At 40.9% G+C, this 17,625-nt stretch overlaps 1 protein-coding gene across 5 annotated transcripts in view; it reads right to left on the reverse strand.

Annotated features, from left to right (window-relative positions):
- The window catches only part of TNFRSF9 (TNF receptor superfamily member 9), a 31,550-nt gene extending 27,768 nt beyond the window's left edge, over positions 1 to 3,782 (reverse strand). For 3 of the 5 annotated variants that reach the window (XM_023552101.2, XM_023552100.2, XM_023552098.2), the window contains exons 1-5: positions 3,660 to 3,782; positions 2,405 to 2,591; positions 1,578 to 1,736; positions 829 to 966; positions 204 to 270 (exon numbers count right to left, since the gene is read on the reverse strand). In XM_023552101.2, the coding sequence (XP_023407869.1) occupies positions 204 to 270; positions 829 to 966; positions 1,578 to 1,736; positions 2,405 to 2,519 (479 nt within the window). In that variant the 5' untranslated portion in view covers positions 2,520 to 2,591; positions 3,660 to 3,782. The remainder of the gene's footprint in view (positions 1 to 203; positions 271 to 828; positions 967 to 1,577; positions 1,737 to 2,404; positions 2,592 to 3,659) is intronic. The other 2 variants (XM_003413485.4, XM_023552099.2) reach the window with 1 other exon arrangement.
- Positions 3,783 to 17,625: the final 13,843 nt, after the last annotated feature.

Consider the following 17,625-nt stretch of genomic DNA (forward strand, 5'->3'; position numbering starts at 1 on the left):
TATTGTCCAATACAGTGCTGAAGATGGTGTTGGACCATCTGCTGTACATAAGGCTGCAATAAGTCAGACAACAACTAACAACAACAACGCTATGTCTACACTTCATAGACATAAAAAAAAACTTCAAAGGTAGCATTCCTTGTCTTTAAAAAAGCTTAAACCATATTTTTCTCTAAGCCAAAGGAAATTAATGTTATACATACTTTGTCCAGGGCCGACAGATGCCATTTTTCTGATCATTAAATGTCCCAAGGCAACAGTCTTTACAACCTTGCATAAAAATTGAAGCAATAATTAAAAAGGAAGCACTTTCATTGTTTCATAACTTTACATCTGATGAACATAGTAGATCATTAACTTAATACAATGTACACAAATGTACTAAAGTTTTCATTCTAATTGCACACCGAGTATTAAACATGTATAAAATGTATGAAAATGCATGGTCCTGGTGAATGACAGACGTTCTGATTTCAAATTATTTCCATTTATTGAAAAATAATTTTGAAAATGTCACATACTTGGTGGCTCTGTGGTTCATTACTTAATTTTAAGTTTAAACAAAAAAAAATTTTTTTAACTGTATATTCAAAGGATCAAAACCAAAGCTAATGAGTTAGGACTAGATAATCCATTACTGTGGAGTTAATTCTGACTCATAATCACCCATCAGGACAGAGTAGAACCGCTTCATAGGGTTTCCAAGGAGCAGCCGGTAAATTTGAACTGCCAAGCTTTTGGTTGGTAGCCGAGCTCTTAACCACTGCTCCACCAGAGCTCCAGGTCTAGATAGCCAACTTATAATAGATTAGACAAAAACAAACCTACCTTCTTTTGTTAATTCTTGACCTTGTTTACAATCCTGTTGACACATGGTGCACCCTGCCCCCAAGCAGTGGAATCCTGAGACACACTCACACTCTGCATCCCTGGTCGGGGAGCACGCCCTCTTGGTCTTGAAAACACCTGCAAAGTCCCCGCAATGTTACATTACGCTTGACCTCCACATTCAGGAAGCAAATTTTTGAAGAAAAATTCTGCAATAAAATCCATGCTTACTCTATTATAACGTTATTAATGACCTTAGAGTATAAAGTTTACTTTACAATCTCCGGAAAAAACATGTTTATATTTTGCTAATTAAAAAATTCTCCCTTGTCAAACATATGTTTCTTCTAGTATTTAAAAAGCTCAATCCCCAAATAATCACCACTGTAATAAATTACTTTACTGGTCCTGCCTGTTGATAGCGAAACCAGCACCTTTGGCACGTATGCCTTCTAATAGAGGTCAGGACCACCAGTTGCCCAGCTGCCACTGAACTGATTCCAACTTATGGTGACCCCACGTGTGTCAAAGTAGAACTGTGCTCCATAGGGTTTCAGTGCCTGATTTTTTGGAAGTAAATCACCGGGCCTTTCTTTCAAGGCACCTCTGGCTGGACTTGAATCTCCAACCTTTCAGTTAGCAGCTGAGTGCATTACCCATTTGCACCACCCAGTACTCCAGTGGTAATGACCACAGGGAATCAATGCTTGTCTCCCCAGTAGATGAAGAATACATGTGGGAAATCATACCTTCACATTTTCTGCACATGTCACAGTTCATCTGTCCACCTGTGCTGGAGAAACTATTTAGAGGACAAGGACTGCAAATCTGACTCTCGTTCTTCACACAGTAAGTACCTAAGAAAGGTAGACGATAGCTGCACATGTTTAACAGCACATACGCACCTCCTAAAGCATTATGAAAGTTTACAAGAAATAAGAAAATTAGAATATAAAAGAATTATTAACTTTCTAGATGCCACAATGCTAGGCATTATTTTGTTGGTTGACTTTTTGAAATTGCACGTTAACAAGATTGCCTTCAGCATAATCACACAATTATAATAACAAAACACAGGTATTGCAATGAATAAATCAGTGGGGGAAATAAAATTTCCCTTATCTATTGAATGGTACAGAATGATTCATGGGGAATGCTGATTGGATCCAGGAGGAGACCAATGCCCGTCATTGGTGCACTAAGATTTAAATTTGTCCACCTCTCCCCACTCTGTTAAGTCCTCTGGCTCTGGCTTATTCCCTGCTGTGCCTCCAGTTTAAGTACAAGACCTACAGACAATGTTAAGGTGTAGTGAGGTCTTGCCATGGGCCACACGCTCATCTAAACCCTTTATAGGATCCTTCCAGCAACCTTAAGAGATACGTTCTTTATTATCCCCAGGTGAAGTTAAGTGACTTGGTTCTACTCACACAATAAGTATGTATCATCCAATAAATATTTGTAAATGAGCAAATAAAAGGTAATTAAAAAGGAGCTCATTAGCCCTGACGAGCAGACTGACTGAACTGTATTTTCAACAGGACAGATCAAATGAACGCATGAATTTGGCTCTTACCGGCTAGACAGTCTCTGCAGGAATCCTGCACTGCTCCTGTCCTCTCAAAGTTCATGACCAAGAGTACTGTTGCCACCATGTTGTAATAGCCATTCCCCATGATGAAATCTTGCATGGATATGATACTAGCAAAGCAGATTCCCAATGAGTTTTAATAATCAAATTAGCTGATTTCACGTATGTCACTCTACAAAAGGCAAGAATTTCAAATAATGAGATGATGTCTCCTTCCAGAACTTTTTCATTCCAACCATGACCTATCTGATTCTACAAGACATGAACTCAGGGTATTTCAGGACCAATTAATAATAAGATATGATGGAAAAGGCCTTCTCTCTCTGTTGGCTCTGGAGGAAAGTCCTTGTCTCTTCATCTTCTGTTCCTCGGTTTCCTGGTGATCTTCATGTGGCATGGCATCTATCTTTCCCCATCTCTGCTTCTTTAATCTGCTTCTTTCATATCTCAAAAGAGATTGACTCAAGACACATTCTACACTAATACTGCCTCATTAACGTAACAAGGAAAACTCATTCCCAAATGGGATTATAACAGGTATAGGGGTTAGAATTTACAACACATATTTGGGGAGACACAATTCAATCCATAATAGAAAGCATACTCTTCAACTTTGGCAAACCTGCCCAAAGCTATGTGTTTAGTCATGCTTATCTTATCATAGAAATTCCTCTATCTAGAAGCACTAGATAACTAAGACTTTCCAAAATGTTCTGCCCAAATCCAGAAATAACAATGGCAGGAACTTTTGGGGACTTTCATAGATACTTTCATAGACAGATTAGCATCCAGCTTCCAACAATACCAGTTGCTTGCTGCCCCTGAAATATTGTCCCAAGAAAGAGAATCTCAGCGGCATCTGACAGCTCAGCTCCATAAGACATCTCATCATTACTACTCCTTCTTAGACTGAGCAGCATGTGAAAAGTTTCAACACCCAATTGCCTAAATGTTGAAACACCACTCTGCCCAAATCATCATCATAGTTTCTTAAACACCGACATATATTTGCTCATTTTGAGATTTGAAGCTCATATGGTAACAAAACTGAGGATTAAAGAATATTTCAAGGTCAACTTCTTGATCTTCATTGAATAGGCTATTGAACACAAGTTATTACAAACTAGAAGGGGGGAAGTCTAGAAATTCGGAAAGGGAACAAAATTTCTATCCACACCTCACCTCAATTCCAATCCCTCTTCCCCCCCTACCCCCTACCCCCCTTCCCAATTAGACAAACCTTGAGGTCTCAGGGCTGGTGGAGAACTTTCCACTCCTTGATCTTCAGAGCTGCGAGAGGGTTCTGCAGCTCCGGGAGGGCTGCAGGCTAGACACAGTCAGCTTTGGTGACTCAGCCGGGGGCGGGGCCCCATGGGAAATTCCCTCATTTGGTATTTGCTGACCCAAAATCCCCCAGACCCCCTTCCACACTCGTTAATGGTACTAAAGCCCATTTCTTGGAAGCAGCTCTCCACTGTTAGGATATTTCCCAGATGATATTGGGAAAAGGATATTGTCACTTAAAATAGTTCCCCACATCATATCCTTAAAATATTTGAGACATGAGGTACGAAATCTTCTAAATAACGATTAACATTCTTGTCACACTGTATCTCTTAACCCCATAACAATAGTGACACTATGAAAAAGCCAAACCAGTCGTCATAGAGTTGATTCCAACTCATGGCGACCCCGTGTGTTTCAGAGTAGAACTGCGCTCCATGGTGGTTTCAAGGGCTGTGACCTTTTGGAAGTAGATCACTAGGACTTTTCATCTGTGGTACTGCTGGGTGGATTCCAACTCCAACCTTTTGGTTAGTAGCCAAGCGGCTAACTACTTGCAAAATCCAGCGGCTCCTAACTATCGTTTGTTGAGTGCTGCTGATGTTGTTGGTTGCTGTCAAGTTGATTTTAACACATGGTGACCCCATATGTTACAGAGTAGAACTGCTCCATAGGATTTTCTTGGCTGTAATCTTTACGGAAGCAGATCACCCAGTAGAGCTGCTGGGTGGGTTCGAACCACCAACCTTTCCGTTAGCAGCTGAGTGCTTAACCATTGCACCACCAGGGGCTCCTTTGCTGCTGATGTACCAGACACCAAACGAGTACTTCAACTGATGCAATCTTTGAAAAAATTCTAAGTTGACATTATCATTATTGGGGCAGGAGTATGCAAATGAGAAAACTGAGGCTATGAATCCAGTCGTATTAGCAGCAGGAAGGGGAGCTGGGAGTAGGACTCAGAACTGCCGGCTGCTTTCTACTGTGCTCCTTTCTGCATAAGGATTACATATGACGAAGCAGAGGGCAGAGAGAAGCAAAGAGGGGGTGGTGGTGGTGAACAAAGCGTAGCGTAAAAATTTGTGGCGGTGACATTATTGCGTAAAGTTGAGATTTATGAGAACTTTTTAGAAAACCATGATTTCAATTTTTTTTTTTTAAGGAAGAGGAGAAGGAAGAAGATTAGGAAAAGGACATAGAGAAAAAAGAGAAGAAAAAAGAAGAGGAGGGTGGGTTCGAACTGCTGACATTTTGGTTAGCAGTGAGCACTTAAGCTTAACCACTGCATCACCAGGGCTCCTTGAGGAGAAAGGAGGAAGTTAATATTTATTAAACACTTCTACACACTAAGCACTTTACATGTTATATTATTTAATCCTTCCAGCACTAGTTGTGCAAGATGGTTATTATTATCCCCATTTCATTAAACCAAAAACCAAAACCAAACCCAGTGCCGTTGAGTTGATTCCGACTCATAGCAACCGTGTAGGACAGAGTAGAACTCTGCCCCATAGGGTTTCCAAGGAACGCCTGGCGGATTTGAACTGCCAACCCTTTGGTTAGCAGCCGTAGCACTTCACCACCACGCCACCAGGGTTTCCATTAGCATCATCATTATCATCATTTTACAGACAAAAAAAGGGAGATTTGTTCAAAGGTTTTGTGAAACCCTACTATTAGGTGGTGAGGCTAAAATTCAAGGCGTGCTCTGTCTCCAAAAGGCTCACCCTCAGCCGTGGAATGGAGCCTCCATAATTTTGGATCTCATCGAATTCTTTGTTGGTAAGTTTATCAGAGCATTAATGACATGAACTGTTAGGAGAACTGGCCTCTCCCTCCTCAGCCACTCATACCCTCCTGTATCCCCATCATCCACTTCAACTGTAGAAGCAGGAAGACGCAGGTCTGAGGGCTGTGCTGGCTAATCCTGGCACTCTGTCTTGATAGCTGTGTGACCTTAAAGACTCGTTTCCTTTGAGTCAATTCTGACCGATAGCCACCCTATAGGACAGAGCAGAACTGCCCCCATAGAACTTCCTTAGCTGTAATCTTTATGGGAGCAGATCACCAGGTCTTTTCTCCCTCGGAGGGGTTGGTGGGTTTGAACCACCAACCTTTCTGTTAGCAACTGAGCATTTAACCACTGCACCACCAGACCCTCCTTGGGCAAGCTAATTGACCTCTCTGCTTTCCATTTCCTCCTATACAATCCTTATAGGTTTGTGAAGATTAAGTGAACTACTATATTGACATCATAGGCACTCAACCAACATCAAATCAGTTCCCTGGGCCCTTTTCATCCCTATAGCTGCCCTCTCTTCTCCATTCTCACACCCACCATCATAGACTCAGTCTTTCTAAAGAAGGCCTTATCCTGTCACTATCCTCCTTACAAACTTCCAGTAGTTGCTCGTTGCCCACAAAATAAAACCTGGACTCTATAGTCCATTATTCAAGGACCTCCAAGATCTGGACTTGAAGTTGCTTTTTCAAAAATTGAGATATAATTCACATAAGTTTACCATTTTAAAATGCACAATTCAGTGATTTTTAGATATTCGTTGTGTCGTGCAACCATCACCACTATCTAATTCCAGAACATTTCCATCTCCCCCGAAAAGAAACTTCATACCCATTAGCAGTCAGTTCCAATCCCCCCGCCCACATCCCTTGGCAACTGTTAATCTACTTTGTCTCTCTATGGATTTGCCTGTTCTGAACATTTCTTATAAATGCAATTATACAATATGTGGCCTTTTGTGTCTAACTTCTTTGCTTAGCGTAATGTTTTCAAGGTTCGTCCATGTCATAGCACGTATCACAACTCCATTCCTTTTTATGGCTAAACAATATTCCGTTGTATGGATATAGTACATTTGGCTTACCCACTCATTAGTTGATGGACATTTGGATTGTTTCCACCTTTTGGCTGTTGTGAATACTGCTGCTATGAACATTCACATACACGTTTTAGTCTGGACATTAGTTCTCAGTTCTCTTGGGTATTTACCTAGGAGCGGAATTTCTGGATCATAAAATAATTCTATCTGTAACTTTTTGAGGAACTGTCAAACTGTTTTCCACAGCAGCTGCACCATTTTACATTCCCACCATCAATGTATGGGGGTTCCAATTTCTCCACGCCCTCACTAATGCTTGTTATTTTCCTTCCTTTTTTTTTTTTTTTTAATACCTATCTTTGTGGCTGTAAAGTGGTATCTCATTGTGGTTTTGATTCGCTTGTTGTTGTTGTTGTTAGGTGTCATGGAGTCAGTTCCGAATCATGGCAACCCCATGCACAACAGAACAAAACACTGCCCAGTCCTGAGCCATCCTTAAAATCGTTGTTATGCTTGAGCTCATTGTTGCAGCTACCGTGTCAATCCACCTTCTCAAGGGTCTTCCTCTTTTCCGCTGACCCTGTACTCTGCCAGGCATGATGTCCTTCTCGAGGGACTGATCCCTCCTGACAACATGTCCAAAGTATGTAAGACGCAGTCTCGCCATCCTTGCCTCTAAGGAGCATTCTGGTTGTACTTCTTCTAAGACAGACTTGTTCGTTCTTTTGGCAGTCCGTGGTATATTCAATATTCTTCGCCAACACCACAATTCAAAGGCATCAATTCTTCTTTGGTCTTCCTTATTCAATGTCCAGCTTTCATGTGCATATGATGCGATTGAAAATACCATCGTTTGGGTCAGGCGCACCTTAGTCTTCAAGGTGACATCTTTATTCTTCAACACTTTAAAGAGGTCCTTTGCAGCAGATTTACCCAATGCAGTACATATTTTGATTCTTGACTGCTGCTTCCATGGCTGTTGATTGTGGATCCAAGTCAAATGAAATCCTTGACAACTTCAATCTTTTCTCCGTTTATCATGATGTTGCTCGTCGGTCCAGTTGTGAGGATTTTTGTTTTCTTTATGTTGAGGTGCAATCCATACCGAAGGCTGTGGTCTTTGATCTTCATTAGCAAGTGCTTCAAGTCCTCTTCACTTTCAGCAAGCAAGGTTGTGTCATCTGCATAACACAGGTTGTTAATGAGTCTTCCTCCAATCCTGATGTCCAGTTCTTCTTCATATAGTCCAGCTTCTCATATTATTTGCTCAGCATACAGATTGAATAGGTATGGTGAAGGAATACAACCCTGACGCACACCTTTCCTGACTTTAAACCATGCAGTATCCCCTTGTTCTGTTCAAACAACTGCCTCTTGGTCTATGTACAGGTTCCTTATGAGCACAATTAAGTGTTCCGGAATTCCCATTCTTCGCAATGTTATCCATAATTTGTTATGATCGACACAGTCAAATGCCTTTGCATAGTCAATAAAACACAGGTAAACATTCTTCTGGTATTCTCTGCTTTCAGCCAGGATCCATCTGACATCAGCAATGACATCTCTGGTTCCACGTCCTCTTCCGAAACCTGCCTGAATTTCTGAATTTCGTTACTCTTCCCTAATTTCATCACACCGCCCCATGCAATAGGAGTGACAGAATACAGCCCAGTGGTTAAAACCTCTGACTCCCCACCCCCCACCCTCACCTCAAGCTTTGCTGTTAGACTTACCTGGATCAAATCTAGGCTCTGCTATTTACGATTGTATAACCTTGGGCAAATTTCTTAAATTCTCTAAAAGCCTCAATTTTTTTCAACCTTAACTTCCAGATACAGTAACATCTGTAAAACAGAGGTAACAGTACCGCCTCCTCATTTAGTGAGGATTAAATGGAATAATGAGCTTGAAGTACTTAGCTCAATGCCTGGCACATAGTTCTCAAAAAAAACACAAAAAACAGTAACTGTTATTATGAGACTTGCCATTTTGAAATTTTTCTTCCCTTGCCTCCCTTGCCCTCATGGAAGAAGCACTGATCATCAATAAAGCACATAGCAACAGAAAAGGAGAAAAATGTCTGGACTGTCTACGAAGTTTATTCCCAAATTCTGAGAGGCATCTTACCTGAGCTAATTGTGGGAATCCGCCTCCCCACTCCCTCCCCACACACAAGTGCGCAAGCGCACGCACACACACACCCACACGCACACACTTCAGCAGAGCTGGCTGAATGTGGGAGTATTACACTGTTGGCTGTCTCCTACACTTTCAAAGTCACCACCTAACCCAGGTGACCTCCTCATTTACATGTGGTACTATGCGCTCAACGTTGTAGCAATGACATTTAACTGGACTGTACTTTCATTTAACTAAATGCTGCTTACCAATCTACAATTTGGATATTCTGTGGGCACAGATAATTACCTCCTCAGAAAGTGACGTATCAAGTTTCCCAGCACAGTAATTAGTTCACTCTCTCAAGCTGAGCAGTGACATAAAAGCTTTTACTTTGCTGAAAGATTCTCAAGATTAGTTTTGCCACCCTGCAGTTAAGCAAAAGGAGCCTTTGTGGTGCAGTGGTTAAAGCACTCAGCTGCTACCGGAAGGTGAACAGTTTGAACCCACCAGTGGCTCTGTGGGAGAAAGATGTGGCAGTCTGCTTCCGTAAAGATTTACAGCCTTGGAAACCTTCTGGGGCAGCTCTACTCTGTGCTGTAGGGTCGTTATGAGATAGAATCGACTCCGCAGCAACAGGCTTGGTTTTTTGTTTCAGGCAATTAAGCAAAACCAACTACTTTAGAATTATTCTAATGAAGGTTATGTTCAGATTTATTGAGACTTTTAAAGAGTTCTATCGTATTCATGTTACTGTAGTCTTGTTTGGTAAAATCATCTTAATAAGCTAAGGCAAATTAGATAGCCAGATGGCCGTACTCTCTAAGCTAGCAAAAGGTATAATACTGTTTTAGTGATTTTCATTTGCTTTAAAATGTGTCTCACATCACTTTACCCATTTTAGCCTTCTAATCTTTCAAAGGAAACCCTGGTGGCATAGTGGTTAAGTGCTACGGCTGCTAACCAAAGGGTCAGCAGTTCAAATCCGCCAGGCGCTCCTTGGAAACTCTGGGACATTTCTACTCTCTCCCATAGGGTTGCTATGAGTCGGAATCGACTCGATGGCACTGGGTTTGGTTTTTTGATTTTTTAATCTTTCAAATGCAACAACGTCAACAAAAATTTATCTCTTCTGCAAAGCCTTCCCAAACTAAATCAGAGATAAACAACAAAACATACATTTTAACAGCATTAACAGTAATATTTGTTTCATCACATTCTACACTAAGACAGTGAATAGATTTTGTTTTGTTGTAGTTGATTGTGGCTCTGATATTTAATATATATATCAAGTGATTGTGCTTTGAGGCTAAATAGCATGAAGGCTTATCAATTCTAAATAAAATAAACAAGATATTTAGAAAGAGAAACAGGCTCTCAAAGTATACAATATGCCCCTGTCTATGTCTACCAGGGCACATCTTAGAAGCAATCTAATCCATGGAATATTCACAGCTTATACTTGTAAACTTCCCAAAGGAACTAGTAGATCCAGTGTCCTCAACCTCAACCATCCACTCATTTCAGGTGGTAGCTACAAATCACGAACACATGTACTGTGACGTCAATAGGTATTCTGAAGAATAAAAAATAGGCGGGAATAAAATAAAAAGGAAGGAGAAAAAAGAAAATGAGTAAAAAATCAGAGAAAAAGAAGAAGGTAGAGTAGAGAAGGAATAAGAAGTACTTATTACAAGGAATGAAGGCACTAGTAGTTCAGTGACAGAACTCTCACCCTCCCTGCAGAGACCCAGGTTTGAGTGCCGGCCAGTGTACCTCATGCACAGCCACCACCTGTCTTCAGTGGAGGCTTGCTGGTTGCTATGATGCTGGACAGGCTTTAGAGGAGCTTCCAGACGAAGGTAGACTGGGAATCTACTTCCAAAAATCTGCCAGTGAAAACCCTATGGATCACAATGCCCTGATCTGCAACTTATCATGGGGATGGTGCGGTATTGGGCAGTGTTTCATTCCATTGTGTGTGGGGTTGCCAAGAATCAGGGGCTGACGCCATGGCAGCTGACAACAGCAATTGTAAGGAAAAATGGGATGCCAGCAGTCATCCAATTTGCTCTCTTCTCCTGCCTGTTCTGTACTTTCTCTCTATGGTATGCACTTATATGTTAATGAGTTATGAATATTTATCTCCAACTTTAGAATACCCAAACACTGTGCAGGGTCCAGGGCAAGAATACAGTGAGGGAACACATACCATATGTCCAATTATTTAGAAGTTATAAATCAAGCTAATAAACTGTTAAATAAAACATGTTCTATCTAGGACTCATTAAAAAAAAACCCGTTGCCATCAAGTTGATTCTGAGTCATAGTGACCCTATAGGACAGAGTAGAATTGCCCCATTGAGTTTCCTAGAAGTGGCTGGAGGATTCGAACCACCGACCTTTTGGTTAGCAGCTGAGTTCTTAACCACTGTGCCACCAGAGTCCCCTATCCAGGACAGAGCCCCACAAATCACAAATCTCTCTCACTGTGCTCCCCTCCCCACCCTCCACCCTCCACCACATACACAGTTAACACATGGGTGCCTTTGTGCTGGGGACCTGGCTCTTCACACTGTCACAGAGGACACATAACTCAAAACACTGGCTCCATCTGGTCTTGGGACTTTCATCGTTGGGCCCCAGGTAAAGATTTCTCTGATTCTCTTTTTCTGTCCTTGAAACAAAAGGTGACTGGATCTCCATGCTTTGAGGTTGGGCTCAGTCCAATGAGGAGACCAGGAGTCTCAGAGCACAGGGAGGATATGAGTCACAGCAGCTTCTAGGTCAGAGAAGAGATTAATTTGTCAAATTCTTCTTTGCTACCAAGACTATAGTAGACTCTGCACAAGGAATATTGTTTCTCAACAGCTCCAGGGGTGCATTTTCTTGATTCTATTTATGTTCCAAGTTGTGGTTCTAGAAATTAGCTGGGATTCACAACAATTATACAAGCAGTCTGAGGGACTCTTTGTAAATGATATTACTCTTAAATGTGGCTGTATGTAGCATAAGAACCGCGATACTGACTCTTTACTAGAATTAACCAGAACATTGAGCCCTAGAATTGCAAACATTTTTCTTTTTCATAAACACATTTAATAAAATTCCGAAAACAAAAATTTCAGATCTATTTAACTAACTTTTATTTAAATATTTTATATTTAGCAATTGCAATTTATATTTTTTCATTTTAATCGATGATTTGGAAGCATTCAGGAGAAAGGTAATTTTTAAAAACAAACATGAAAAAATAACTTTAATTAAAAAATTCTACATACTTAAATTTATATTTTTGTTGAAAATACATTCAAATTTTATACACTTTGAACACAATTATGTTTTTAATCCTTCAAGTTATTACTGTCAATGAAACATAAATTCTGTGGAGTGCTCGATTATAACAACTGAAATGAAAGCAAGAAAAATAGATTTTATGGAACAAATATACAATAACTATGAGCTATCTGTGTCTTTATTTACCGCCCATTCAAACATTGCCAGAACCATCAAAGGACATCTGCAATAATAATTAAATTCAGTCATCTTTGATGTTTTTGCCGAATTTGTCACATAAAAGCCATACTTTTTTGATTTTGTTGCTTTGGGGTTTTCCACATTTAGCACTTCTTTAGCTTGATTTGCCAGGTTTAGATATTGAGACATATGGTGTGCATGGACTCCACTTATATACTAGCTCTCGGCCCCACAAATGTTAGACGTACACTTGAGAGGCAGACAGTGGGCACTCTGTAAAACTTTATTGAATGGATAAATGGGTGCATTGATGAATTTGTTAATTTTGGTGCTGCAGTCTGCCTACGTCTTCGTGACCCAACGTATTATTTCTCTTCTCCTTCCTCAGGAAATCATATGTCCACCTAAGGTGTACAGTGAGCTCTCCTTTTCCAGGTCTCCGATAAAATGTTCTTCTAGCAATGGCTAACATTACTGAGCGATTACTACATGCCTGTTTGACTGGTAGCATTCTGTGAGCCCACATGCATTTCCTCATTTGTACCTCATATCAGTCTTTGTCCCTGTTTTACACTTGAGGGAACTGGGCACAGAGAAGCCAGGTAGCCGGATGCCCAATGCCACCTGGTTGCTGAGGAGCAGAGGGACGGTTCCAATGTACTGTCTGGCTCCAGAGTCGATGCTCCTCCTACCCAGGACTCTTTCTGTGCCCAGAACCATCTTATCAGCCTAAGCTGGTGGAGAGCTCTCCCAGTAATGTTCTTAAGGGCATCAAATGTAATACAAAGGCTTATCAAGGAAACAAATTGTATTGAAATACAGCTATCAAACATTTAAAAAGCAAATTTATGATGTGGTAATATACTGGCTTCTTTATGAACACACACCTACATTAATTTCAAATTTCTCATGAACGTAAATGGCCTTTCCTGATAACTGCAAGAACTGTGACAAGCTATGAAAACAATTTTGATTTCTATTGGTGCAAAGCTACAGGAACTACACCTTCAAATGTGCTTCGTGAGTTTTTCTATTCCAAATGTTTCTCTTCCAAAGGGAATGCTAAATTTCTATTTAAGGTTAGTGAAAGTACAGATGTTAATTTTCCCAGTCCAACTTCACAGACCCCCTGAATTTCATCTGTGCCCCTTAAGGAAGAATTGATTCCTTTGAACTGTGGTGTTGGCGAACAATATTGAATATACCATGGACTGCCAAAAGAACGAACAAATCTGTCTTGAAAGAAGAAAGAAGTACAACAAAAAAGCTCCTTAGAGGCAAGGATGGCGAGACTACCTCTTACATACTTTGGACATGTTGCCGGGGGAGATCAGTCCCTGGAGAAGGACATCATGCTTGGTAGAGTAGAAAGTCAGTGAAAAAGAGGAAGACCCTCAATGAGGTGGATTGACACAGTGGCTGCAACAATGGGTTCAAGCATAACAACGATTGTGGGCATGGTGCAGGACCGAGCTATGTTTCATTCTGTTGTACATAGAGTCGCTATGAGTGGGAACTGACTTGACGGCACTGAACAACAACAACTTAGGGATCTGTGGACCCCAGGATTACAACCCCTATACTGTATCCCTTCCTTGTCTTTCATGCTAACATAAATGCCTTGTTTTGATACAGATACTCAATACTTCGTTTCAGTTTTGGAAACTTGCTCTTAATTCTATTCTCTTGCTCTTAATTCTATGCTCTTAAATCTATTCTCACTTTGGTTGTTTATTATTTAGACTCCTTACATCAAGATTCTGTCACTATATCTTAAGACAAAAACTCCCCCTACCTGTACATTTTCTATCCCTTACCGTTTTCCTCAGGATGGCACTTTTTTAAATGGTGTATCACTTTCCGTACTCCTCACCTATGAATCCTTCACCATGGAATTTAAACAGATTGTGAGTATTGATAACTATTTTATTTATTTACTACTTTTTAAAAACAGCGTTATTGAGATATAATTCCAGTATCATAAAATTCATCCATTTAAAGTGTACAGTTCAATGGTTTTTAGTATATCCAAGAGTTGCACAGCCATCACCATAAAGCTTAGAATATTTTCATCACCCTACAAAAAAATTCCACATCCATTTTAGCAGTCACTTCATACTCTCCTCCATCCACTCCTTCCCCAAGCAAGCAATAATCTGTTCTGTGCCTCTAAGATTTGCCTATTGTGTAGATTTCGTATAAATGAAATCATACAATTATAGTCTTTTGTGACTGGTTTCTTTCACTTAGCATATTTTCAAGATTCATCCATGCTGTGGCATCAGTTAGTAGTTCATTCTTCTTATGGGTGACCAATGTTCCATTGTATGGATATACCATGGTTCGTTTATCTATTCATCAGTTGATGGACATTTAAATTGTTTCCACTTTTTGGCTATTATGAATAATAATATGGACACGTTTTCACTTTTCTTGGTTATTTCCCAGAAATGGAATGGCTGGGTCACACAATAACACTATTTAACCTTTTAGGAACTGCCAAAATGTTTTCCTAAGTGACTGTAACATTTTACATTCCCACCAGCAATAAATGAGGGTTCCAATTTCTCTACTTCCTCTCCAACAATTGGTACTGTCTGTCTTTTATTATTATTACCATTGTACTTTAGATGACGGTTTACAGAACAAACTAGTTTCTCATTAAAGAGTACACACATTGTTTTATGACATTGGTTAACAACCCTACAACATGTCAACACCCTCCCTTCTCAATCTTGGGTTCCCTATTACCAGCTTTCCTGTCCCCTCCTGCCCTTTGGTCCTTGCCCCTGGGCTGGTATGCACCTTTAGTCTTGTTTTGTTTTACGGGCCTGTCCAATCTTTGGCTGAAAGGTGAAACTCAGGGGTGACCTCATTACTGAGCTGAAAGGATGTCCAGGGGCCAGTCTCTGTCAGGCCAGTAAGTCTGGTCTTTCTTTTGGAGTTAGAATTTTGTTCTACATTTTTTTCCAGCTCTCTCTGGGACCCTTTATTGTGATCCCTGTCAGAGCAGTCAGTGGTGGTAGCCAGGCACCATCTAGTTGTATTGGACTCAGTCTGGTGGAGGCTGTGGTAGATGTGGCCCATTAGTCCTTTGGACGAATCTTCCCCTTGCATCTTTAGTTTTCTTCATTCTTGCTTGCTCCCCAAGGAGTGAAACAAGTGGAGTATCCTAGGTGGCTGCTCACAGGCTTTTAAGACCCCAGGTGCTATTCACCAAAGTAGAATGTTGAACATTTTCTTTATAAACTATGTTATGTCCATTGAGCTAGATGCTCCATGGATAAGCATTTTCTAATACTTAATACTTACAGGTTGCTTCCTGTATTCCAGATGTAACCCTAAGCACATTAAATATTTCATTTAGCCACTTACCAGCCCTGTGAGGTAAGAACTATTGTTACTACCCTGATATTAAAGAAATGAAAGCTAAGGGAGCTCAAGTAACTCCCAAGTATTAATGGCAGAATCTAGTGCTTATTATACTGAGTAATGTTCTAGCTTTAACTCTCTTAACTCATTTAATCTTCACAATAACCCTTTGAAGTATGTAGGTTCTGTTATTCCTGTTTTGTACGTGGGGAATCTGGGGCACAAGGGCAAGTAACTTGCTGGAGATCACTCAGCTAGCATGGGGCAGGGCTGGGCTTGAACCCAGACAGGCAAGCATTAGAGTGCACACAGTTTCCCACCACGCCATACTGCCACACTTTAAGGAACAGAGAAGCCAGGGATGGAGTATAGGTCTTCCCATTCCAAAGCTACCTCAACATTTTGCCAAGAGTTATGACTAACCATGGTGCAATGGATTGGTTTTATATGGACTTTCTCACCATGGTCTTTTGACTCCCACCAAATGATTGGCTGGAACTATGCAAATAAGTTACTTGTGGCCCATCATGGAGATTGGACAGCTTGTTAATAATGCAAATAAGGTGCATGGAACCCCTGTGGGGTAGAACCATGCAAATAAGGTGTATGGAACCCTAGTGAAGGGATTGGTCAGTTTTGCCATCCCACTAGATTTAAGAGTGCCAATCCCAGAGCAGAGGGGGGACCTGACTACCATGAGAAAGAAAAGCTAGGAGTAGAGCATGTCCTTTGGACATGGGATCCCTGTGCTGAGAACCTCCTAGACCCAGGAGACAGAGCTGTAACTCTGGAGATAGCAAGAGATGGCGAGAAGGAGAGGCAGAGAAGCAGCAACAGCAGAGGCAGCAGAAACAGGAGACTAGCAGGAGATGGTGCAATGGGTTTCTCAGCCCCCAGAGGGAGAAAGTTGAGTGCCTTTGGGGCTGAGGCTTACTGGTAGAGTGAGGTACCTTTGGGCACTTATCAATGGAGTTAAAGAGCTTTGTAACACTTGCTGGAACAGAGCAGAGGCTGCGCCTAAGAGACCCGAGGTGCCAAGGGCTGAGGGCTGAGGAGGTGAGGGCAAGGGAGAGAACTGCCTGTGAAGCTGGCCTGACCAAAGAACTGTATCCTGAGTCATTCCTGATCCTGATTTGCAACCTGTTATCTCCCTAATAAATGCTATAATCATGAATATTGCCTGTCAGTTCTCTGTGGTCGTTGCAACGAATTATCGAACCCACCAGAGAAGTCAAGAGTGCTGCGGGAGGGATGGCTGGTGTCAGAACTGGTAAAAACGTTGGAGAGAGGGACTCAGCCTTGAGCTGATGCTGATGGTGATCCTCTCTCCCCCTTGTGAAGTTAGAGGAGGTCAGATGCCTCTGCCAACTCAGGAGATACTCGTAATGGTTTGTTCCTGTGAATGAATAAAAAGATGTGTTGACTCAGCAACCAAGAGTGACATACTCAATTCAGTGGTATGAGAGCTAAATCGGAAACCACAGCTGATCTCATCTACGTGAATGATTGCGAAGAAACTAACAGTCAACTTAAACTTTAAGAAATGAGATGAAGAGCAGAATCCCATAGCTTCATATTAGCCACTTTCTGGGGGGAGCTAGGTTAAACTAATTTTTTTTTTTTTAAGTATTTTGAAGAGCATGTAACCAAAAGCTATTAAATAAATGAGTGTTCTGTATCTTTAAATTCTGAGGAAGAGAGACAGTTGCCACCTTCCAGTAAGGGTACAAATGATGACTGTAATCAAAGTAGTATCGCCCCAACAAGCAACGTTACTCTGAAGCTTATTATGTTGTGCTAAAGGCCAGCTTCTGACTGTGAGTTACTGGCTCCTCACCCCTAGCATCCACTTTAGCCTTTGGGAGGGAAAAGACTATTAAAATTAATAAATACGTAAATTTACCTGATCATTTCATGAATTCAAGTTTTGTCAACTAACATTTTTTTTCCTCCAAATAAAAAGCAAGATGAACATCAATAATTAGATTGTTTCCTTCTGAATTTTTTTAATGGTGACCAGTATTATGTGCCAAATAATTCCATTCTCAAGCCAATCCATTTTTAACTCCACAAATCTGACTCTTCTTCTTCTGGCTTTCTGTTATAATGGAAGAT

Source organism: Loxodonta africana, chromosome 3 (genome assembly GCF_030014295.1).
Source record: "Loxodonta africana isolate mLoxAfr1 chromosome 3, mLoxAfr1.hap2, whole genome shotgun sequence".
Lineage (NCBI taxonomy): Eukaryota > Metazoa > Chordata > Mammalia > Proboscidea > Elephantidae > Loxodonta > Loxodonta africana.